This window comes from Scleropages formosus, chromosome 5, assembly GCF_900964775.1.
Source record: "Scleropages formosus chromosome 5, fSclFor1.1, whole genome shotgun sequence".
Classification (NCBI taxonomy): Eukaryota; Metazoa; Chordata; class Actinopteri; order Osteoglossiformes; family Osteoglossidae; genus Scleropages; species Scleropages formosus.
The window spans coordinates 8,172,477-8,196,560 of NC_041810.1; the positions used below are offsets into that span (position 1 = coordinate 8,172,477).

At 52.7% G+C, this 24,084-nt stretch overlaps 4 protein-coding genes across 8 annotated transcripts; all 4 read right to left on the reverse strand.

Moving 5' to 3' along the window:
• Positions 1–271: 271 nt before the first annotated feature.
• Positions 272–5,685, reverse strand: LOC108933814 (hyaluronidase-2-like). 4 transcript variants are annotated; one of them, XM_018751159.2, is made up of 5 exons: positions 4,663–5,683; positions 4,455–4,557; positions 3,379–4,350; positions 1,442–1,531; positions 272–1,348 (listed from the first exon to the last, which is right to left on the reverse strand). In XM_018751159.2, the coding sequence occupies exons 3-5, from the start codon at positions 4,297–4,299 to the stop codon at positions 977–979; spliced, it is 1,383 nt and encodes a 460-aa protein (XP_018606675.1). In that variant the 5' UTR covers positions 4,300–4,350; positions 4,455–4,557; positions 4,663–5,683; the 3' UTR covers positions 272–976. The 4 variants fall into 4 exon arrangements, with proteins under 4 accessions (XP_018606675.1, XP_018606674.1, XP_018606676.1 ...); XM_018751158.2 differs by having other exon boundaries at positions 3,379–4,353; XM_018751160.1 differs by lacking the exon at positions 4,455–4,557 and having other exon boundaries at positions 3,379–4,353; positions 4,663–4,682.
• A 60-nt stretch (positions 5,686–5,745) lies between these two features.
• Positions 5,746–12,429, reverse strand: LOC108933822 (ras association domain-containing protein 1-like). The gene is made up of 6 exons (XM_018751170.2): positions 12,171–12,429; positions 11,436–11,548; positions 11,236–11,340; positions 10,185–10,449; positions 9,883–9,992; positions 5,746–9,480 (listed from the first exon to the last, which is right to left on the reverse strand). The coding sequence occupies exons 1-6, from the start codon at positions 12,427–12,429 to the stop codon at positions 9,334–9,336; spliced, it is 999 nt and encodes a 332-aa protein (XP_018606686.2). The 3' UTR covers positions 5,746–9,333.
• Positions 12,430–13,812: 1,383 nt separating this feature from the next.
• LOC108933837 (uncharacterized) lies at positions 13,813–15,549 on the reverse strand. The gene is made up of 4 exons (XM_018751191.1): positions 15,457–15,549; positions 14,883–14,967; positions 14,593–14,711; positions 13,813–14,474 (listed from the first exon to the last, which is right to left on the reverse strand). Exons 3-4 carry the CDS (start codon positions 14,697–14,699, stop codon positions 13,925–13,927), a joined length of 657 nt encoding a protein of 218 aa, XP_018606707.1. The 5' UTR covers positions 14,700–14,711; positions 14,883–14,967; positions 15,457–15,549; the 3' UTR covers positions 13,813–13,924.
• A 2,589-nt stretch (positions 15,550–18,138) lies between these two features.
• slc25a20 (solute carrier family 25 member 20) lies at positions 18,139–22,490 on the reverse strand. Of its 2 annotated transcripts, XM_029251704.1 has the most exons (9): positions 22,260–22,490; positions 20,944–21,036; positions 20,732–20,859; positions 20,072–20,162; positions 19,724–19,841; positions 19,509–19,581; positions 19,062–19,171; positions 18,759–18,883; positions 18,139–18,608 (listed from the first exon to the last, which is right to left on the reverse strand). In XM_029251704.1, the coding sequence occupies exons 1-9, from the start codon at positions 22,362–22,364 to the stop codon at positions 18,546–18,548; spliced, it is 906 nt and encodes a 301-aa protein (XP_029107537.1). In that variant the 5' UTR covers positions 22,365–22,490; the 3' UTR covers positions 18,139–18,545. The 2 variants fall into 2 exon arrangements, with proteins under 2 accessions (XP_029107537.1, XP_029107536.1); XM_029251703.1 differs by having other exon boundaries at positions 20,732–21,036.
• Positions 22,491–24,084: the final 1,594 nt, after the last annotated feature.

Consider the following 24,084-nt stretch of genomic DNA (forward strand, 5'->3'; position numbering starts at 1 on the left):
CAAAAAAAAGTGTCCAGTGCATGTCAAGTCCTATGGGTACCAGTAAGGCCCCAGATCTGGTGTGTTCTGTGTCATATTCCCCCCCCCAAAAAAAAAAAAAAAAAAAAAAAAATATTCAGGACTACTGACAGCAGAAGCAAATTTTCACATATGTCTGTCAATGACAAGTGAACACATGCACAGTGTAATTTAATTTTAAGAGTTAAAATTAAGAAATAGAAAGCAGTATTCTGTGAAAATAAAACATTTACATAGATATAATATACAGACACACAAAACCCAAAGGTAACAGGCACCAAGGTAGCATTTGGATGTGGTTAGGATGCTGTGTCCCAAGGCCTCCTGGGAGGGTTCACAGGCTGATGTTTACATTCCTTACAGTGCAACTCTGGACTGCATGCAAATTAATGTATATGTTTAAGGATAATTGGCAGTAACAGAACAGTACATCGATTAAATTTGTTCTGAAGGCATAATGAAACCACTTGAATCCAACCCTCTTCACAGTTTTCAGTCAGGAAAATGTGTTTGAGGGCATCCATGTGCCCCTTGGGCTGCAGTGCAAGTTGGCTCCACCCAGCAAAGTGTGGCATCAGCAGAAACATTCACATCCCAGAGCCCACATGATCGCAAAGTCGCAGTGATCATCACTTGTGACAAAGTCATCAGCCCTGTCCGAGGGGTAAAAAGGCTCTGTGTTCTTCATAGGAACCCAGGTGACAGGAAGAGATGTGTGTCTGTAAGGCACCTGACTGCTGCAATTTTCTGACAAGAGAAGGTCCCCTGGGACATACGTGTTTTATACCCCTGGCACTGCTCCTGGTCTGTAGGAGGCTTTCTGAACACCCTCACTTTGGACACAGTGCGAGAGCTTGGCCATGACTACAGAACACAAGAGCCAGCATGCTCCCTCCCGTGTGTCCTTCGCGAGGGGTGGGGATTGTGTGTGTGGAGCCTGACAAGTAGAAGCACAGACTCAGTGCAGCAGAGTCAAGAGGATCAGCAGCCATGCCCATCCTGGGCCCATGATGGGTGCAGCCCCAGTCTCCCTCTGAGTGCAGGCCTCATCCTTGTACCCACTGTAGCACTGGCAGCAGAACTCAGTGCTGAACAGTTGCCGCTCTGCAGGTCCCAGGTTCCCTCGCACCCGCAGCTGGCCACCTTCGTCCACCACGGTGTGGCTCTGGGCACTCAAGTGCAGGTAGGTGTCAGAGTCAGGGTGTCGGCGCACACAGCGGCCCTGTGAGCTGCAGCGCACCTGACTGCAGAGCTGTGCTGCTGTGGACACGTTGAGAAGATACCTGCTGAGAGGACCGCGAAGGAAGGCATCCAGGCTGGAGCAGCTGGCCTAGGGTGAACACACACAAACACACACGTATTTACATTTACATTAAGCCATGATATGGAGTTTGAACAAACACCAGGATGCAGGGAGACTTGCATTGCTGCTGGTGTAGGTGGAGTCGCCCCAGAAGATGACCCCTGCTGCTCCCAGGGACACACTTTCCCCGATGGTGGAGACCAGGTCAACCTACAGGCAAACACACGTGTGTCAGACCACACACACACACACACACACACACACACACCTTAGTGCAGGGCTGTTCATCTCTTCTTGTACAGCTCCTGTACCTCTGTGCCCTCATGTGGAACCACAGTAAGCGTCACCCTGCATCTTGCTTGTATTTCATTAATTACACTTGAAAGGAGAAAGTCACACCATTTACACGGCATGATGAGGTGGAGGCATGAGTCAGTACAGGTGGTCTCCGATTTACGATGGGGTTACGTTCCCCAAAATCAATCATAAGTCAAAAGGCATTTAATATACCTAATGCACATCTCTGCATGACAGAATGGGAGATGCGAATCGCTGCCACTGCCCAGCATCACAAGAGTATCGCTTCGCGTATCGCTTGCCCAGGAAAGAAAAAAAAAAAAAAAAAAAAAAAAAAAATCAAAATTCAAAATAGGGTTTCTACTGAGTGTCTATTGCCAGCTCACCATCGTAAAGTTGAACCATCGTAGATCGGGGACCACCTGTACTGCATTCAAAAGATCCCACCTCCACACAACCATTTGTATTTTTGACCTCATCTCTCCTTGGCAGTGGCTCTGCTGGCCTCCTGTTGCAGACCTCATTTAGGAATCGAGGCATGCATATCCAGCACCCAACTGTTAGGACCAGAACTCATCCCATCCCTGTGGTCCCCTTTGGCCTCACACAGGGCCAAAGAGAGAACCAGGACCGCTGAAGCCTGAGCGCTCTAGGGGAATATCTCTGTAGGTTAAATCTGTTGGTGTCCCAGTGAGGAAACTCGCACCTAAGGTGAACACCGGACTGGTGATGGTATTATCAAAAGCTTCCTGATGGTCAATGGTAATTTGCCAATAGAACTCAGCTCTGCATTTTTGTTTTGCTGAAACACACAGGTGCTATATTTAGAGTCAGGTGCAATATCCATTGTTTAACCACATGTATATTTGCTGCCCCTTCTCCAAAGCAAGTGCCAGTAAAAGTCAAAGTAAACCTGCTACTGGACAACTGAGAAATGTTCTCTCTCACTCAGGGTTGCCAGGACTTCCCTTCAAGTTCAATTATCAAAAGCAACATAAGCTAGAACGCAAGAAACAGTGAGGCAGACAGCAGAGGCCGAGAACTTGAAGCACATTTATCCTCCTCTCTCGGTCACATCCTTTCCTGTGAATTATGACTTCTGCTTTATGCTGCCCACTGTCCCCATGGTAACCAACAGAGGAAAGGACTGCCTACTGGACAGACTCCAGGACCTGTCCAAACATGATACATGTTACTTGACTTTTTTCCCCAAATGACCGACTACTACAAAGAGTTCCCAGGTTATAAGTTCACCCGAATGACCAGAAGTGACACAAGACAGGAAGTCAACACAGAAATGAAAAATCTAAAATTACTTCTAAAAATCATGTTATTTGAGCATGTTCCTCCTTAAACCCATTAACTGTTGTGACACTGTTACCTGTTCTGGTTGTAGCCCTCAACCATCCAGCTTGAACAACACAGAAGAGATTCTATGGGGCTCCGCAGCTTACGAAAACACTGGTGTTAATGGGGACCACAAGTCCTTCTGTCTGTGCTTCCACGGGTTCATAATTCCAACATGACTTTTACCACTAAGGCACCACTAGTAAAAGATCAATACAGATGTCCTGCTGTTTCCTCAGTTATTTGTCTCTACAAAATAGATATGATATGATCTAAGACTTAGCTCAACTTCACATGTATTTATTTAACTGACTTTTTAAAATGGCTGAAAGCAGAAACTGACCACAAAGTCACATGTTCTGAGATCACAATACTGCACTTCACTGCAGGATACAGGAAGGCAGAGCCCTTACCTCGGTGAGCGGGGACAGTTCATTCATATAGGTAGGCCGCGTGTAGACAAAGACGGGCCGAGCAAGACCGTCTCCGACAGAAGCGAGTCGCATGCCCTCCTGGACACGGTTGCGTACGAACAGGCGTCCTGACGGGGTGGAGCGCAGAGCCGACGCCATGTAAATGGACGGAAAGAGGGCCGTGCTCTCGGTCCATAGCCAGCTGAGCTGGTCATTGCGGGCCATCTCCACGTCCGGGCAGCGCCCCGTGTAGCCGGCCAGGCCGCTTTTGTAGTCATGGTTGTAGCAGTCTGGGAAAAGGTAGAAGCCCCACAGCTGGTTGGGCCGTAGGCTCTTGGCCAGCCTCAGGGTCTCTAGCATGAACTTCCGGGCGGACAGCTCAAACTCCTGCTGCGCCACCTTGGTCACGGTTTCTGCGGTCCACTCTGGGTTCTTCTTCGCCACGAGAAGACGTGACCGCTCCCGGTACACGTCCTTGGCATTCCAGTTGCGGAACCACAGCGGGCGCCACTCCTCCCAGTCGATGACAGCCAGGCCCTTGGCGCCGGCCTCGCGGATGTACTTGTTCACGCCTTGCGGCATCTTCTCCAGGTGTTCCGTGAGGCTGGCGGCCTGCGGCAAGCCCCCGTTGACCGCGGCGCCGCCGGAGTCCTCGAAAAACGGGTAGAGCCCGAGGCGCTCCTTGTAGAACATGGTGAGGTTCTGCCTGACGAAGCCCTCGCTGGGCGAGGCCTCGATGTCAAACTGGTCCAGCTTGAGCCAGATTTTGTGCCGCGGGCCACAGTCCTGCGTCGGGGCGTTCCACGCCAGCAGCACAGGCTTCTGGGACACGAGCGGCCGACGCGTCGGCTTCAGCACCCGGGCCCGAATTCCGTCCCACAGCAGAAGCAGAAGGAGCCATGCCCACCGAGAGGGGGACATCCCTGACCAATGAAGAAGGTGTCCTTGACCACTGGGTCAGCATGTGTTGACCTGCTAGAGAAGACAGACAGACAGACATGGCTAAGTAAGGCGCCGGTATCACGGATAAACACCCCGATCATGTAAGTGAACCCAAAACCTGAAAACGAACGCACTCAGACTCCGTTCACCAGCTCATCCTCCCTCCCTGTCGCGGGCCGAACTTCTAGAAGCGAAGCGAAGGGGCTGAAAACAGAACCCCGTGTCCCCGTCCACAGTCTTCAGGGAAAAGATAACATGGCACGGCGGGTGTCAGTGGAGAAAGGAGAGAGAGAGAGACTCTGCTTTTCGGACACTTTAATTTAACCACTTTCACGGACTTACGGGAAAACCGAACGCGCTCCGTACCTTCCGAGCGGCGCGAGAGCACAGCCCTTCACCGCGCGAGACGCCGCGTGCGGAGCGGACCACGGCGCCGCTGGAAGGGGGGTGTCCCCATACCGGAGAGGAGCTGACCACTGCGCTGTGGGCAGGAGGAGGTCCCCTTGTGTCCGCGCTGTCCCTCTCGCTCACTAGTAGACCTCCGCACTGTATCGACCGCGGTGAGCGCCGCTGTCGGGTTCAATTTGTCTTAACAACTGAAATGTTGAAGTGCGCTGCGCCCCCCCCCCGTCCGGCGGAGAGTTGGTTCGATCCAGAGGCAGCTGCAGAAGTCGAGGGCTTTTCCTTTCTTCACATAGCGGTGGCGCTTGTGTGGGATTCCGTTTCTCGGACTTTGACGGCGAGCGCTTTCAGTGTTGTCCGACACGTCGGTGTGAGTGAACGCACCTGTCTGCTGTGAAGTGTGTGTGTGTTTACGCACGAGGCGGGACCTCCTCGCACACAGCCTTAGGCGCCCTAGGCTTAGCACAGGATCACCGCAGCACGTGACACACCGCCGGGCCGGAGGCGCGAGCTCGTTTGGGCTTTAACGGCTGGAAATGTCCGCGTCGGCGGCGTCGCTCGCACCTTCACTCGTCCGTTTTCACGCACCGCGCTTGTCTGGACCGGGGTCGCGGCAGTCCGGAGCCTATTCCTATTCCGGCGAGTTCTCCTCTGGACGCGCGGCACGGCAGCCCGTCGAGGGGAGGGGAGGGGAGGGGAGGGGAGGGGAGTGGTTCTATCTTAAATAAGATCGGGATCCGGACCCTACTAGTCAGTGTGAAGCGATACCAGTGTGTACTGTGTCTGGTATTCTGCCAAACGGCGGGGCGCGGCGCGGCGCGCATGCGTGCACACACATCAGGTGAGCTCAGGTGTCCTCCATTCGCACAGCTGGACCTGCAGCCCTGAACCAAGTAGCCCGTCGGTGCTGAAAGCGTCAGGGCTTTTCCCCCCGGAGAGCGCGCGGCCGAGCGCAGGCGTCCATCAGGCGTCACCTGCGTTCGGCGCCGAGGAGCCAAACCGAAGTGTCTTTCGTCGAGGAACGAGGACGGTGACGGTTTAGGTGGGGAAAGATACCATGAGCCGTGCGGGCGCTCGCTGCCCCGGGGCCGTGGGTACGGAGCTGAGCCCTGTGCGGTAGCTCCTTCGTTCGCAGCGATCAAGCTGTGCGCCGAACAGGAGCTGCGGCACCTTACCCTGACGTCGGGTCTCGATTTACTCGTCCTTCAGGTAACAAAATGAAAAGCTGCACCAGCTGCTTTGGAAAGCGTTCGTCCTTTGTCACGCTGCGCACTTACCGTCAGCACTAAGGCATTTTTGTCCATTTTGCATTCGTTTTACTTGCATAACTGGTACTTATTGTACGGCAGTTTCTATCAAAGCTGGTCTGTAAGCGTGAATGTTGTCCTGGAAGCAGGAGCAACAATGTAAAGAATCCCTCAATTTCACGGGCAGAGGAGGATCGTCCAGCGTCGGTCACTGGAGCGTGTGAGTAACGCCGCACGGTGCCTCGAACGGCAAACTCTATTCCTCATGGCTCGTAAACATCCATGAGCCACATAATGAAAATGTCTCCTGGAGATGCTGAAAAGAAAGTGTAAGAGCACAGGATTTCAGCAAGGCTGCAAAGGAAGAGAAAGAAACTGACGAGGGGAAACATCATGTTAAAAGCAAAGTTAGAAATCGTGGTTTTCGTATCGAAACCAATAATTTTCCATAAGAAGTAACGGTGCCAACGGGGTGATTTCACTGCGCAAAGCAAGTGTGAGAAATTGACGGACAGGTGAACGTTAAAAGTATTTTTCTTCATGGTAGAGAGGTGGTCAGTTCACTCCAGGGCTCAGCAGAGAAGCACTCACCAGCCACAAGATGCCCTGCTCTCCTCCCGCCGAAGCCAGCGCTCTCGGTCGGTCACGCAAATCGTCAGGATCATGCCTGACGAAAGCGCCTCTATATACGCACTGTGACCGCTGTCGAGCAGCCCTGCCTCCGCCGGAGGCCCCATATCCCAGGATTTGAAAGATTATTAATCATTATTACTTCCCATGTGGCGTGACTGAATACACCGATGAGTAAATTCATCGGCACGGTGTTGAAAATGCACACGCAGCGCTGAGGGCTGCAGGGTGTATGGGACTCCACTGGACCTGAGGTCGTGGTCACTAGAATGTGAGCTGTCATTCAACTCGTTCCTTCTCCGTGAGGAAGCAAAGCACTGATACCTTGCTGTATAAGTGGGTAAATCAGTGTAAGTTCACCAACAATGTAAGGTGTTTTCAAGAGAAGTGTCAAGTAAATAAATATAAATGTAGGAGCTGCTGGTTTCAATGTCCCTGAACCAGAAGAGCATGAAGGCAAAGTGTCACCTGAAAAGAGTAAGTGAAGGAAGGGAAGTTACATGCACACGCACTCCAGGCTCCTCTCTTCTTGCACTTTCTGTAGGGAGGTGGTGATCGGGCAGTTCCTTCACTCTGATCAGTACATCTCTGCTATTAATTGCCTCATCAAGATGACCGCACACGAGTGGTCGCTGACTGTTCGGACAGGATGTTCTCACAACCTCGGAGATGTGACCCCTCAGGGATGTGATCTTCTCTGGCTCGTGCTCCTCTAGGTCATGCCCTCTGCCTCTGGGTGCAGGTCCCAGCTACACGGGACCAGTATGAGTCCCACCAAAATGCACCGTGGGGATACAATTGGACAATAAGGCCATAATCCCTGCTGCTACCGTAGTAAACTGCCCCCGGCCCCCTGGGCTGCACAGTAATAACATGGTAATGTCCTCCTGAGATGCGAGGTGAAGAAGAGGAGCCCTAGCACACAGGAGGCTCAGGGTTCAGGCTGCGGTGAGGGAGACCCCCTGCAAACAGGAGACAGCAGGAGCGCTCTGAAACACACACCTCCACCCCAAGGCTTTCATCAAGGATCTAACACAATTGGATTCATTTCCTGCAGAGACGCTCGGCTCTCTTGCTGTCTTACCATGTTTACTCGAGGGGAAATGAAGGATATTACTCTGTCCGCACAGCCAAACAGCCCAAAGAAAGCAGAGGAATTCTGGGAAAGTCGCCCACCAGGTGAACGCACCAGAGTGCAGTGTTCGCTGTTAGAAAGCGGTCAGTAGTTAGGGGTCAGTGTGGCCAATGTGCTGGACATTCGGGGAGCTGCTCTTGTACCACTGAGTCATTTCAGCCGCTGTGCCTGTGTGTGTTCAGCGACGTGTCAGGAAGACTCAGAGAAAGGAGAAAATGGCTACGCTGCATGTTGAGGAAGTGGGGAAAGAGGAAGGAGACCACAGTCCTCGTCTCACACACACAACCACCAGAAGCTCCGCAGAGGAGATGGAACCCATCACTGTCTGGCTTCAACCCCACAAGCTACGGAGGGACCACAGCACTCTCGCAGGACCTTGTGGTTAAATGTAGGTACTGCAAGTCCTCACGCGAAAGGTCCACGTGGACACAGGATTCAAACACACAACCTCCTGAAGGCGCATGTTTGCTCAGCCCCCACCATCCAAGGGATTCCGAAGACATAAGTCCACACACTGTCTTCAAGAATTTGAACATTTTAAAAATAGCAATAAAATGAAAGCCAGATGAATTGCACTGCACCAAAGAAGGACAATAATTCCATGATGATGTAATCGCACACCTTTCTCACCACGGTCGGTCAGCCCCCCCCGGCTGCCCTGAGCAGTGCTGTGAGGACAAGCAGCATGTGGACTCGTCCATGTGGGGACACTGTGAGGAAAGGGGGCATAAAGGCCTCGTTTCCCAGAATGCCCTGAGGTTCACAGCGCACTCTGGACAGACAAAGGACCACGAGGACGCGTCAGTTGGCACCTGGCAGGTGGTTTTCTTCCACCCGGGGTCACGTTGTGGTCGGACTGAAAGTGCTCAGATCGTCCTGCGGGTTCGACGCCGACGCAACGCAGAGCCTTCCGGGAAAGAGCACAGCGAGGCCAGGCGGGGGTCACTCAGCAGGGGCACAGGGTTTGCTTTGCGTGGATTCTCCTGAGCTCCAGGGCAAGAGGCCAGTTCTCTGTGTGCTCGAGGCTCCGCTCATATAAGGAAACAGCCAAGAGAGAGAGACCAGGACGAGGGGACCAGATTATCTAGCGTGTGCAGTAAAAGAATTTATTCCAGGTGAAGCCCATCGTCCCGGGAACAAACACCAAACTCCAGAGGGAGTAGCTACTGTAGGAACCCTGGACAAAGGGCTCATGGTACAAGTAAGGTGAACACAGGCCACCTGGGAGCTACTGTGTGCTAAGCGAACACTGCAGAGCTGCAATGTTTGTGTGTGACCCAAGAGTGTGTGTTTCAAACCCTCCCCCCCCAAGGACTCAAGAGCCCCTTTCCAGAGTGTTCTGTGTCAACCTCAACAAACAGGGAATTGTGGTGCGGGATGTGTTTCCATGGTAACTCATGCCAACCTCATCCTGCTGACACGCACAGGGGTGCCTGGACCCTCCTGAAAAGATGACCACGCATGTCAATCACATGTGTCGGATGGGAAGAACGGGGGGCAACCCCCCTGACCCGATCCCCCGCCGGCTCGGAGATCGAAGTGTCTAAGCACATCCGCTCTCAACGACGAGGAACAGTGCCATCTGACGGACAGGATGCCTCAGGTTTTGGTGCTCTGCGCCAGCGCTCCCTGCAGGCGGTCCCGGACGCGGGCGTAGCGCTCCGCTACTCGTTTCACATGCTCCTCTTCCTCTCGTTGCAGCATGCGCAGGAAGTTGTGCAGCTCCGGCTCGCTGAACGCTTCCCACTGAACGGGGCCACGTGTCCCCATTTGCAGCAGGGAAAAGCAAACGGTGAAAGTCAACATGGGCATGTGTTCATTTAGCAGACGCTTTTCTCCTAAGCGACAGACATCTGAGAGAAAACACACTGTGTGCCTCACATCAGCAAAAAGAGACACTTGGACATGGACACGTCCCCCCCGACGCCTTCGTGAGTGCGCCACTAGTATCGCCGCTAGTCACTCATACTGCGTCCTGTGCCTGGGGCGCCTACGGAAGGGCTGCTGCACGTCTCAGCTGTGCAAAACAGTCCTCTGTGGACGCCACGTCTCCTTCCGTCTCCACACGCACTGCGCCGCCTTACATTTACCTTCCACCTTGTGAGTGCAATGTCCCCCAAAAGGAAAGAACGCCCGCGGCGAACGCACATTGACGTCGCTCTTCTCCTTCAGCACGAGGCTCATGTCCGTCTCACTGGGCCCGACGCACAAGCGCAGCAGCAGGGGGCGCTCTGTGTCTGCCAACCTCCTCAGGTGCACTGCAGGACAGTTTGAGAGACGACACCGCTGAGGACTCCTGAAACTGAGCGTCCCCAACCGCTAATCGTTCGCATGATCTAACTTGCGAGCCGTTAGACTGGAGGAAATGAAGAAATAAAGAGTGTGAAATGCAGACGCATGCATATCCAGCGGGACAGAGCGCAGCGGATTGTGCGTCCTATGGACATTACCCTGGCCGTCGCGTTCGCTGCGCTCAAAGAGAGCGAAGGTCCCGGGGTCGTCGAGCACACCCACGTTGCTGAGCAGCGCCTGGACGATGTCGTGGGCGCGCGTGGACGAGCTGACGTGCAGCTGCTTGCCCATGTCCCGGGGCAGGTGGAGGGAGGTGCGGCACCGCAGCCCCGTCGCCGGAGCTCTGTGGGCAAACAGGATGCATACGGGCCGCACCAGCTTGATCCGGACCTCGATGAACCCGGTGAAGGAGCCGTCTGGATTCTGAACAAACAGATGTTTACCAGTGGTTGTGGTTAGGGCTTTGTGGGGATGTCCCTTAGGAGACACAAGTGCTGCTGGAAGATACAGGTTACGGTTAGTTCTGCTCGTCCTCACCCAGCAGGGTCTCCTCAGTGGACACCGGACGGCTCTCAACACGGCTCATTCAACCCAGAGCTCTCCACATGGCTCACTCTGCCTCCTTACGGCGTCAGAAGCTCTGCAGTCTGACAGCATCCTCAGTCGAGCCCCGACCCACCCACCTACAGTCACGTACTCCGCAACACCGGTACACTCTGCCTGTCCCTCACACTGCACTCCCACAGCTCCTGGTGCTGCACATGGTCGCACCGCACCACTCTGATCACGGTGTACAAAATGGTACAGAACCTGCTACCTGCAGGAGCTGCTGTCTTCCTTCAGCCCAGCGAGAATGCTAAGCTCCTCCACCTCCGACTGCTTGGTGGTCCAACTCACAGTTGTCTGAAATCAAAAGTCTGTAGGTTCCCGAGCTTCCTGTGTGAAAAAGGGTCTTGAACCCATATTTCTGAGAGCCGCTTCTGTTGTGATCTCCTAACAGCTCCATCACCTGACAGTCCAACACCATCTGCTCTGATTATGTGTATTTGCTGTTTGAATGTAACTTCTATAGGAGCTACTGGAGGGACGTGAACCAGCAACGGGATGGTGTCACACATACAAACGTGTGTCCACAATCCTATGTCCTCGTCTAAGGTGTGTGTGTGTGTGTGTGTGTGTGTGTGTGTGTGTGTGTGTACGTACACCCACCAGGACCATGTGCAGGTCACTGCAGACCTGAGCGTTGTACTCCTTCACCTTCTGATGGACTTGAGCGAATGACATCTCCTGGGTTCTCCAATCAACCAGCTCATCCTGGTGGGTGCAGAGGACCACGTTGCCATTAAAGAGCTGCCCCCCCCACTCCCCACCATAGGACACCCCTCCCATTTCTACAGGGGCCCACGTACCACGTTGGTGTCGGCCTCGACGACGTCCTCCCAGGGGCCCAGCTGGCTGCGGCGGACGCTGCAGTCCAATCTGACGAAGACGTGGCAGCGGCGGTGGCATGTCAATCTGCAGTCTGTGGACGCAGAGACGCAGAGAGGGTTCGGGTGAGACGGAGACACACGAGACGTCGCTGCCTGTTTCTTTGCACGGTTCTTTAGCTCCCTGACTTTCCTTTCACCCCAGCGTCAGTGAGGACAGAACTGCTGAGGGATAAGTGACTGATATTTGTTTATTTATTAAATTACCTTATTTATTACTCTACTTAATACACTGAGAATAAATAAATGCTCATGTGCAGTGAAAGTGAAACCTTTGTTGTGGATCAGTGTGAGACTGAGTCCAGCAGCACTTTCCCTGCACTCCCTCACTGTCCAGGGACAAGACAGGAGAGTACAGGAGAGGACGAGGACTCAAGTCAGCCCTGGGCTGTGGAATTCTGTGCATCTGAGGAATGGAAGTGCACAGTGGTGCTGCTCAGAGGCTCACAGCCCAACACACACACACACAGAGCATCTGTAATCCTGCTACTAATGGGTTTTCCTCACAGCCAATGACAGAAATGTTACCATGGAGACGAATTACAAGGCCATTAGGGTCTCTGACAGACACACAGGCAAACAGCTGTAAAAACGCACCGAGCCAACAGTGGTGTATCAGCTGCATGACACACACACACAACACAACACAACACTCACATGTGCATCGGAGGCTCTGCTTGTAGACGCCCCAGATGAACTCTCCGCACAGGTCACACCAAGTGGGCTGCGCACGGCTGCAGGGCTGGAAGTCGTGTCCTTCCCCGGCACCGTCCACGCTGACGCGACCCCCCTGCAGTCGCACCCCGCGCACCTTCCCCGGGTCCCGATCCTGTCCCGGCGTCCCTGGGGGTGCGGCCAGTTCGATCCGCCCCTCTAGGGCCAGGTCCTTGAGCTCGATGTGCTCTCCCGGGGACATCGTTCCAGAGGCAGCTGCGGCTCACCCGGACCTCCGGGCATCCATCCTACGCCTGATTGCCCGGTGTCCTGCCAACATGGACAAATGGACGTCCAGACAGAGACCACCGGGGCTGCAGTGTTCGTCCCCTCAAGAAGAAGGACAAGAGCTTCCAGCCTGAATGGAGTCTTCCTCCTGGGCAGCCAGACAGCTTATGCGCGCACGCACACACACACACACACACGCGCACACACACACACACGCACGCACACACGATCACGCCTGGGGAATGAAAGCACTACACTAAGGCGCATTGTAACATTCAGCAGTGGGTAAAAACAGTGAAAAACAGAAATGTAGGAAATGGAAATTGCGGTAAAGAGCACTTGTCCACAAGTTCGCTGGAGTAAAAGTAAAAAAGGATCCAACTCTCAGTGACACAATGAAACATTGAGCAAATCGTAGGACGTATCAGCAGGACTTGTTGTCCGGCGCATTTAAAACCCTGACGTATTTTGAGTTCTTTGACACATTCGACATGCCAAGAGCCCTTGTGTCAGCAGTGTGAGCACAGCGCGCATGCACATACACACACCTACTGCGCTATACACCGACTCTCTGGCCTGCGCTTTTCTCGGAAACACTAATCCATCGGCGCACCGTGGAGCTCAAGCCAGATTAACCCGTAACACAGCTGGTGTGTGACCTGCAGCAGGAAGACACTGCGCTCTTTACATTCCTTACGCTCCTTCCACACAGCAGCAACGAGCAGCGCGGCCTCTGTGCGACACGCTGCAGCGTTGGTGTGTTTCAACACATTTCCTCTGGGAGCTGTCAGTCACACGGTCCTGCAGGGGGGACACTGAGACACAGGGCCTTGGGGACACGGGGAAAGTGTCTCCTCTGTATGAGGCGTGTCTCTGCCTCTGAGTCACACGGCCACAAGGACCGTGCAGCGCAGCATCTCCCTTCCCCTCCTGGTCCTGTGCGTCCCTGCCGTGCAATGGCTCCCCAGCAAGGGCAGTTACTACGTCTCTGAGTGTCCAGAGGAGCGAGACAGAGTGCGGGGTGCTGGGACAGCATGGGACAAGACAGGAGAGGGTGGCACTCTGTTACACGTTACCACCATCAACACGGAACTAGTGGAAATGTGTGTTGAAACTGTTGCACACGGATGACACACTGCGTGTGTGTGTGTGTGTGTGTGTGTGTGTGTGTGACTTGTATGGAAAACACTGCTGTAAATAAAAATAATCCCGTTACCGTCACACTGCCAGCAGCGACACTCAGAACTGACTATCGTCTTGTGCCCGTAGTCCAGGACACAGTATGTGTGCATCGGCACACGGTACCACGTGGTAGCTTCACCAAGAGGAGACACACACACAAAAACACTGACGCTGCACCAGTTTTTATTTGCAAGTCAAAGAAGGGAAATGGACAGAGTTTGGACAGATGCAGAAGGAGTGCAGGAGGACAGCGATAAGCAAGAGGTGTGAGGCCCATTTGGTTACCTTCATGCCACACACCTTGCTTCGTCGGCCAGGCAGTTGAAACAGGCGTTACCACGGCAACGGAAAATGGGAACGTTTCCCCTTCTGTTGATAGTCTTCAAAGCCTCCAGTACATCCTTCCTCCTGCTCTGGTCTACGCTATACACTTCCACAAAATAAAACACCTTCCTGCCCCCCCAGCCTGCTATTGCCCCCAGGCGATTGAGGATGGAATAGGGTCCTTGACCTGCACATCTGTCGAGGCACGGCGAGATCCTTGTGAAGAAGATCATGCACTCGTTTGGACCACCTTGACGAAGAAGGATGTCGATAGGGGCCTCGGCACCGCTCTGCGGTGGAGTGAGGAGGCGGTACTCGGCGTGTATGGCGTAATTCTGCATTTTCGAGGGTTGTGCAATAATGATATTGTTTCCTTGGTAGACTTGCTGTTGATTGAGGGCGTTCTGGACATCGATGTTTGGGTCTCCCTGCAGGAAGTTCTGGTCGGGTCCATTAGTGCACTGGGTGTCAGGAACTCGGAGAACATATGCAAACTGTCCATTTATATTATACCTGCAACAACAACACAGGTCCTTTAGCTTCCACACAGCAACCCTGTAGAGCTGAGCAATCGGGCATGTTGTGATCGTGTGTGTGATCATATAACTGCAGTGAAAGTGCCCGGCTTCACCTGTTCCTGATCGTACTGCCAATCCGAGCCAAGATTGTCTCGTTGATTTGAGCATCAGAGGGGAGAATCCCGCTTGAGAGCAGGCACAGCAGGACAAGGGCCTTCATAGCTGGACACGCCTGTAGTGCGCGCATGCGCACACACACACACACACACACACACACACACACACACAGAACACAAAGCATAAAATAGAAGAGAACAAACACCAGAAACCCATTAGACAGCTCTAAAGACACTCACAGTGGGCTTAGGATGTGTCTCACACACACACAGTGGGAAACACTCACCTTGGCTGCAGCTCCTCAGCACCGATCCACAGAGCGAGCGAGCGAGCGAGCGTGTGTTCGAGAGAGACGGCAGACAGGTGGACAACTGCAAGGAAAGACTGAAGTTTGACCATCTCGGTGTGGACGTTATCTGACGCGCTGGCTGATGAGCAGCCCTGTCTCCTTTCTACACATCACTGTTCACAGCTTTAAGTTTTTATTTCAGGAGCTCAGTTACATTTCACTGCAACATTTCCAGAAGTTTGCCAAAAAATCCAATTATATCATTAGTTTTCCAAGCAATGTTCAACAGTAATGAATGTTTGCTTAATGTAACTGATTCACATTTATCTGATGCTTTTCTCTAAAGCAACTTCTAATGTTACAATTATTCACCCATTTATACAGCATAGTAATTTTACCAGAGCAATTTGGGGTAAGTACTTTGCTCAAGGGTACTATAGACAGAGGTGAGGCTCAAACCTAGGACCTTTGGGTCCTAAGGCAGCAGCGCTAACCGTTACACTACCAGCTGCCCCCACGATAACAGACCTACATACATAATATAAATGAGAAAGTGGTCTGGAGCGCTTACTGTGCAGGACGTCCCGAAGCAGGCGAGAGTCGGGCGTCAGGAGGCAAAAGTGATGGACTTGGGTGGGGGGGCGCAGCCTTTTCGTTCCTCAACACTGACACACGATTGGTGTGCCGGGCTGCGCGTCTCTCCTCCCTTCCACACGTGAGCCAACAGAAAGGACGATAGCGCTTCGCCCGCAAAACGCCACATTAATTATTCCTGATTTCAAAGGAAATATTTGTCAGCAGGTTCCTTTTGGGCCCAAGATCCTTTTTTTTCAGTAGTTCTTCTTTGTGTTCCCCACAGGCTTTTGCTCCACCAGTAAAGCGACAGCTTGAGTTTCTCTCGAAAACAAGCCAAAGTACCGCAAAATGCAATTCGTGGGTCTGTAGGAACAGGATAAGAGGTAAAACAGGTAAAACGGGTGAAAAGATAGCAGCATTTATACACAAACACGTTATTTTCACTGTTTGTTCCGGTGTGCTGCAATTTTACTGCAATGTACTGCAATGTACTGCAATGTATTGCGATTTTGTTGCAACACACAACTGTTTAGCAAGACATTGGATACCGTTGCCAACAGAGCCAAACCGGTTCCAGGGGTTCGATGCACTACAATGGAGTGCGAACCTCCCACATTCCGACAAGTCGAGGTACAAGAGCTTCTGCTGCACCTTTTGCTTCGGCGCCTCGTTCATGGTCCGAAAAGCAACTTTCTTGGTTTATACCGGGGTATTTCTACTTTTAGGGTAAGCACCTTCATCCCTGGCACTGAAGCAGGGAGTGGGACTCGAACCAGTGACCTGCAGGTGGCACCACCTTATGCGTTCAGTAACTTAGCGCACTCGACTCAACGCGCACAGAGGTGTTCGGCACACACGCGCTCAGCTGCTCTCGCATCACGAGCTACGGCAGGAGGAGACCCTGTGGCAGAGCCAGGACACGCTCAAAGGGTTACATATCGCTGCTGGGCTGGAACACATGGGGACCCGGAGCCCCTGCTGTTGGAGGACAGTGCGGGTCTGGAGGGTTTGGGGGCAACTCCAGACTCAGGGGCCCTTCATGAGGAGACACATGCAAACACAGCAGTAAGAGCACAGAAGGACAAAGACAATCAAGGGACATTTACATTTTTCACTTAGCAGACACTTTTGTCCAAAGCAACTTACAACAGATACTACATAGTGTTACTAGCCCACACACCTTATTCACCAAGGTGACTTACACTGCAAGATGCATTACTTACAATGGGTCACTCATCCATACATCAGTGAAACACACACACACACACACACACTATGGGGGAACCTGAACAGCATGTCTTTAGACTGGGGGAGGAAACCAGAGCACCCAGAGGAAACCCACACAAACAAAAGGAGAACATGCAAACTCCACACAGACTGAGCAGGGATCAACCCACATCCACTTACACCACCCAGGTGCTGTGAGGCAGCAGCGCTACTCGCTGTGCTACTGTGCCACCCCAGTGAGCAGTTAAAGTTCGTTACTGGTTGTTACATTTGAAGCCTTTATTAAAAGGCATCAACATAAACTTTTAGGTTTGGTGTCCACGAGGGACGGGAGCCAGGTGTAGAGAAGGGACCCCGGTGCTGCCCCCACGTTACCTTAAGAGCAGCTCAATTCTTGATCATTACTTTCACATCCAGTCCTTCCCTTGCGTTGGGTCACTACCCCTTTGTCCAGAGTTCAAGAAGCCGACAACCCAAGGATACATTCCATCACATCCATTTCCCAGTCTTTGCACGCAGCGTTACCTTATTTTTAACCACTTCTGCACCAATATAAGAGACAGATTTAAAGCTCAGACTGAACTTATCTGGATGTCATAGGAATCTGAAGGTTCAAGTCAGACACACAGACACAGAACAGACAAAAGCAGCCGCTCTACCCCTAACCCTAATCAAACCCTAACCCTGACCCTGTCCCAATGCAACAATGGATCAATGCCTATACAGCACTTTTGTTAGTTGCTGCTATTGTTTTATTTACACATCACAGCTTCCCAGCCAAGAGCTTTTATCCCAACATGTAAACACTGATTCTTATACCACATCATTTCTCTACACGCAGCTCCCGTCCCTCATGAACACAAAACCTAAAAGTTTTTGTTAATTCCTTTAATAAAGGCTTCAAATTTAACAACCAGTAATGAACTTCAACCGCTCACTTACCTCAATGGCTACGACGGCCACGGGTTCTACAAACGGTACAGAGCCTACAGAGCTCACGGTGCCTTGCGGTTAGGGTTAGGACCGCTGGCATCCTGCCGATTACCCCGAACTGTTGGGGTCGTACTTGGGAAGAAGTGAAAAACTTTACCTGCAGAAGTGGCCGCACACCAGTTTATTCAGCTTATTATTTAGTCATTGATCACTTCAAGACTGCTGGGACTCCTCCTCCTTGTATATTGATAACACTGCAGTCAACTGAGTTATTACCTTGTTCATTTGTGGGCCTCACTGATTCTGTTCAAGCTACAACACTAAATGTTCTCCTTGGCCCAAGGCACATATTATATCCCCCTTAATAATAATAGTAGAAATAGTAATGACTGTATTAGTAACTGGAGCCCCAGTAAGCCATTGCCATGGATCCGGGTGCGAGAGCAGGAGGCTGCTGAACAGAACAAGGGACCAACATAAAGCTCCACAGGTGAAGATGAACACTTGATTCTTTATTCATTGGTGAGAAGAAAAAAGACATGAGTAGAGGAACTCATCATCCAGAGTGAAAGTCATTTCTTCCATGATTGATCACTACGAGGAAGAAAAAGTATCATTTACCCTCTACATGTGCTACAGTACAGCTGATGCAGGAAGGCCTGCAGGAGACAGAAGACACACTGGGAGACCAGTCGATTCGCTGACAGTCAGTGAAAAGAGACACAAGCACCTCCTGTTCTCAAGCTCACTGACATTCAAAAAAGTTAAGGCACAAGTCCACTTCCTCCTGCTGCATTTAAAAAACTAAAATAAGGCAGAAGGCAAAGGAGCGCGTTTCCATCTGCTGCTCCCTGTCCATCTTCCGCTTTGGTATGCGTGGCTGTGTGCGTCTCCATCCGTGTCCTTCCGAAAGCGGCTGCTGCCTCACAGGTTCGGCACGGCCCAATTAAGGAACTTCAAGGCGACTTCAAACCCGAGGAAGCAGGCCTGCAGGAACAGAGACGGGGAAGCTGAGACACTGTGTGGGTCTCTGTGTGTAGGGTGTGTGTGTGTGTGTGTGTGTGTGTGTGTGTGTGTGTGTGTGTGAGAGAGACTGTGTGCACTGCGAGTGTGTCAGTGCAGCGGAGGACGACGCACAGCGTTGGCAGGGAATGCCCGCAGCATGACTGCAGTGAAGCCTTTGTACAGAGAGGCGACTCCCTCCTCGCGGATGAGCTCGCGCAGAACGTCCCGGAAACCGTGTGGGTACTTCCCTTCGGGGGCTGCAGGAGGCAGCCACACACAGTGTCACAAAGCAGAGTGCAGCACCCCACACACACACACACACACACACACACACACACACACACACACACACACAGTCCTGGCATTTGCACATGATGGGGAAACCATGATTGACATCTCTCTCTGTCTCACACTCTCACTCACACAGACACTCACCCGTCTGGAAGCGAGACTTGAGCACATCTGGAGGAATGGCCACAGCCCAGTTGAAGATGCCAGCCATGCCTCCAGCAAACAGCACACTGGGAACACTGAGCTCACTGGGGCTGTTGGACACGCACACAAACACACACATGCTTGCTTATTCATGTAACATATGAATCTGCATATTTATCCTTGTGTGTGTGTGTGTGTGTGTGTGTGTATATACTGTGTGGTGGTGCCTCCAATCAGAATTTCCCCCTGGGATGAATAGTCTCCTTCACTCTCACACGTACTGAGCAGGAGCGCCACACTGTGGCCAACAGTCCTCATTATTCACAGTGACAAGTTATAAAGAGCACAGCCTACACTGACTACTGTAGGAAGTGCACTTCTTCAGGGTCTCATTCTCTCTCTCTCTCACACACACACACACACACACACACACACACACACACTGACCTGCGACCTTCTGGCGTGAGGATATTCTTCAGCCATTCGTAGGTCATGAAGTACATCCCACTGGCCGGTACATCTGACACATGAAGACACACAGTGTGAGTGGCACTGGTGGAGGACGGCTCTGCAAAGACCCCAAAGAGAGGGCACCACACACACACACACACACACACACACACACACACACACACACACACACACACAGAAAGAGAGAGGACCTCTCATGAGGGTGAGCACGGTGCCCTTATAAATGCCCCGAATGCCGTTCGCTTTGTAGAGCTGCTTCATACAGTCCATTGGTCCTGCGTACTTCACCTCCCCAGACGCAGCCTGGATCTGTGCACACACACACAAACACATTGTAAGATACATGACGCACAAGGGTAAAGAGAGTAATAGTGTTCGTAAAGACCTACAGCCTGATGTGTTTTGAAAAGAGAAAGTTAACAATATCACATGAACACTTCACTTTGTGAACTCAGTGTGACCAGTGGCTCCCACACACACACCAAAATTTACACTCAGAACTCCGCTACATGCAGTGCAGTCCATATGATCTCACACACCTGCAGGAGGCACTTGATTCGCTCGCCGGGGGCCATGATTCCCGTGGTGAAAACGCCAGAAAGCATTCCTGCAGCAAAGAGCTGTGGGTACCTGAGGGCACACAGCCAGTGAGGAGGGTGCAAGACACACCTGCTGCAGCAGCACACACTGACCACACTGCGCCCCTATTACTGATTTCCAGCGATACCTACTCTTCCCCACTTTAGTTTTTATTGCATTTCCCTCACACTTTGATGCGAAGGATAGCTGGAGGGCCATTGGTACCGTTAAGGTTTTATGGATCCCAGCTTAGTGGGAAAAGTGACGCTGAGTTACAGACACGAGAACTGAGAGACACACCTCCAGTCACAGCTAGCGTCCAAGGTGACGAGTCAGTAAAGTTCCTCAAAACTGGCAGCGCCTGCTTAAAGGGTGAAAAATGCTGACATTTAACCTCAAAGTTCTGGGTCCAAGTGAACCGAAGTGACCGGACCCTGAGCTGACCAGTGACTGACAGATGTCCGCATGTTGCAGTAGGTGAACTGCCAGCGAGCAAAGTAACTCACTGATATCGACCGATTTCGCGGTGACCTCCGAATGGTTGGGGGACACAGAGGGCAAAGTAAACAAGATCTGAAGATTAAACAGAGGACAGCGCGCGCACACTCACGCACACTCACGCGAGCACGTCGCCCGGATGCTTCTGCTGCAGCTTTATGCCCAGGCCGAAGCCGAAGAAGCACACGGCGAACATGGGCGTCACTCCGACGATGGGGGCAGCCATGCCTTTGTAGAGGCCCCGGACCCCCTGGGGACAGCAGGGAAGGGCCGCGCGCGTTAGTACGCGCGCGTGCGCGGAGGCCGAGCGTGCGGCGTGCGGGTCGCGACCCACCTCCCTCAGCAGCGTCTTCCTGAAGCAGTCGAAGGTGCCCGAGTAGAGGGGCGGCTGGCCGGGGCTCGGCTTCGGCTGCGTCTGGAGGCGAACCTGGCGGGGCGACACACCCCACGGCATGAGCGGGCGAGGGCGCAGGAGCCCGGGGACCTGGCGGGGGGCCCGCACGCTTGGGGGGGTGGTGTCAATATGGCGAACGGGCGACACAAAGCGCGTGCTCACGTGTTCCTGACAGGAAACGCACCGTACTGTACGCAGAATGTTATCGTTACCGAATTTATTGCACTGGCTGCTGAATTTTTTAACATGCAAAATATTTTCACGTTAATTTTAATCGCATTTTCCTCGCTGAAGTACGTGGCCCAAAGAACTGGGACTTTGAACCCGCCTTCGATCAACTCGCCGCCACAGCGTTTCCAGCTCCTGCTGCAGAGCGTCTGTTAACGGGATGAATGAATGGAGCACCAGGAGGAGGGTATTAATTCGTTACGCTCCTGGCTGGGTGCGCGCCTATCCGCACAGGATCGAAGCGGGACAAAGTCAGCGCTCGCTGTCATTCATTGTCCACAGCGACAAGTTACACCGATTTACCCCTTCTTGCTGCAGGGTGATTTTTACAGTACAGCCACAGGTTCAGCTTCAGGGCGAGCACCTTCACCTTCACCTTGACCTTGACTTTGACCTTGACCGAGGTCCAAGGGCACTACAGCGGCAGGAGGGGGACTCGAACCCGGGTTGTAACCGCTGCGCCACCTGCTGAAACCACGCGGTACCACTAAATCAGGACCGGACAATTACAGTAAACAACTGTGGTACAACGTGTGGTGACGGACAGGGAGGGGACGTGTGCGCGAAGCTTTTATCACAAGGATCCTTCCGCTCAACGCAGCAGCCAATGAACATGATGATTGTGGCGAGGATGCGCAGAGCGAGCCGTGTGACGTCAAAGGTCGAAGGTCAGCAAACTGGGTGAAAGGTGAAGCGGTGGCACTGGGTGAAAGGTGAGCGGGGAGTAAAGGAGGTTTCTGGTGAAAATAACTCGAAAGCAGTGACAGAACCGGCGGAACTGGTGCCTCGGCGCGACTCGCCGACGCTAAGCACAGAGTAAACACAGAGTAAACAGAGAATACATTCTCAGAATGTAAACAGACAGAGCCCTGCCCTGGCCTGAGCCTGGCTGCCTGCAGCTGAGCAGAGCAGCTCGGATCTCCCGCCGCGGACTGCCGCACCCCTCCACCAGCCAGCGTTTACCATGGTACACCACGCAATGAGACACACGTGACACGTGACGGGTTCGGCAAGAGACAGCGTCCCACCTTGATGGTGTCCAGCGGGTGTCCGGCGAACACGAGACAGACCCCCCCGAAACCCCCGGCGAAGAAGTTCTTCGTCGGACTGACGGGCTGCGCGTTCTTAGACATGGCTGAACAGCCTGAACAGTAACAAGAGTAAAACACAGTAAACTGCAGTGGCTAGCGACGCAGCGCACGAGCCGGACCGAGAAGCGCCTCAGCTGCTGCTGCCCGCGCTTTTTTTTTTTTTTTTTTTTGTTTCCCCCCCCCTCTTCCTTCCGCGCGGCCCCTCGAACCTTTGCCCTTTATATCCAGCCGGAACGGTTTGGCGGTGACACCGCGCGGTTCGTCGCCCTTTAGCGTCCGGCTGGAAAAAGCGCGCGTCGGTACCCTGAGAAATCGTAATAACTGGTTATTTAATAACTGAGCACATTATGATCGCTGAGAATAAAATATATAAGAGCATAAACACACACTGGCTAATAACTTGTTATGTCCTGCTACTGTAAAGTAATATTTAAAAAACATTTAAAATGTTACCTCTAGATTATATAAACGGTATTACTCCAAATGTATAAATTCAGACTGATTCTCCCTCTCCTACTGTCCTCTACTTGCTGCAGTTTCAAATTAGAATTGAATCCCCCCTTTAATAGTAACTTTGTGGTGGGAAACACCTTTAAAACTATTGTTTTGTCTTTTATCTCCAAGTAATTTTGGGGATTAACTGACACTCGTCAAGTGTGTGTCTCACTGTGTGTCCTGAGAGACCGAGGGGGACACATTGCCCTCTTCCAAGGCCTATTTTCTCTCCCCAGCGATGGACTCCAGCAGAACTCCAACGCACGCCAGCAGGGGGCGATGCGAGGAGGCGCTGGCCCTGGGGACGAGGCGAGAACAGAGCGAGGCCTGTGCGGGACACCCAACACGGGCCCTTTGTGTCGCTCCAGCAGAGCAGTGACGGGCGACCCGGCAGCTAAGCGCCTTTGCGGGGGTGGACGGTCCACTTTGTCGCTCATTAGTGCTGCTGGACGCTATTTGCTGGACCAGACTAAGGGGCTGCTGGTTCAACAGACTCCCCCGCTCTCCTGGGTGGGACAACTGCCAACGTGTCTGTGTTTATTAACCTTCAATAAAGGAAGGCCGGTGAGGAGAAGACTGTGGGAGAGGACAGGGGACGGAGGCAGAGGCCAGGGCACAGAGGACAGAGAGAGGGGATCGTGGGAGAGGACGCAGCCGTGGCGACGAGCTCCTCTGTTATTAGCAGTAACGGGAAGCTGGAGGCGCACTTTGCAGTGAAATTCTTGTCCCTCTGAGGGTGGATAATGAATATTCATGAGCATCAGGACTCGTCTGCATTCTGCTGCTAAGTGCTCAATAGTTATAAGCGCCAGTCATGGCTGACAAGTCGCAGGTATTGTGGGTGTTTGCCACAGACTCCAGCTCATCTCCATGTTCACTTGTCAGTGGGCTTGGAACCCACTTCGAAGTGCACACACGGTACCGGCCGCCGCAAACTCACCAAGCCGCTGATGTGTGGCGGGAAGGACGGGTCACCGCGACCGCCAGGAGTGACCCTTCGACGACTGTGATAGCGGGCAGTCGATGGTGTGTGTGTGTGTAAGTGTATGTGTGTATGAGAAAGGGCTCGTTTGGCTCCATCCCCCGGCTGTGTATCCTGAACACTGGCTCCGGGGCGGCCGGAGCACAAAGCGCCCCCTTGTTCCAGTGCTGCAGCCGTGCAGGGTCTGTGAGGGGACTTTAAATAGATGTGTGCTCGTTCCCACCAAGGGCTCGAGCACAGTGTGTGTGTGTGTGTGAGAGAGAGAACTAGACAAGAACACAACAG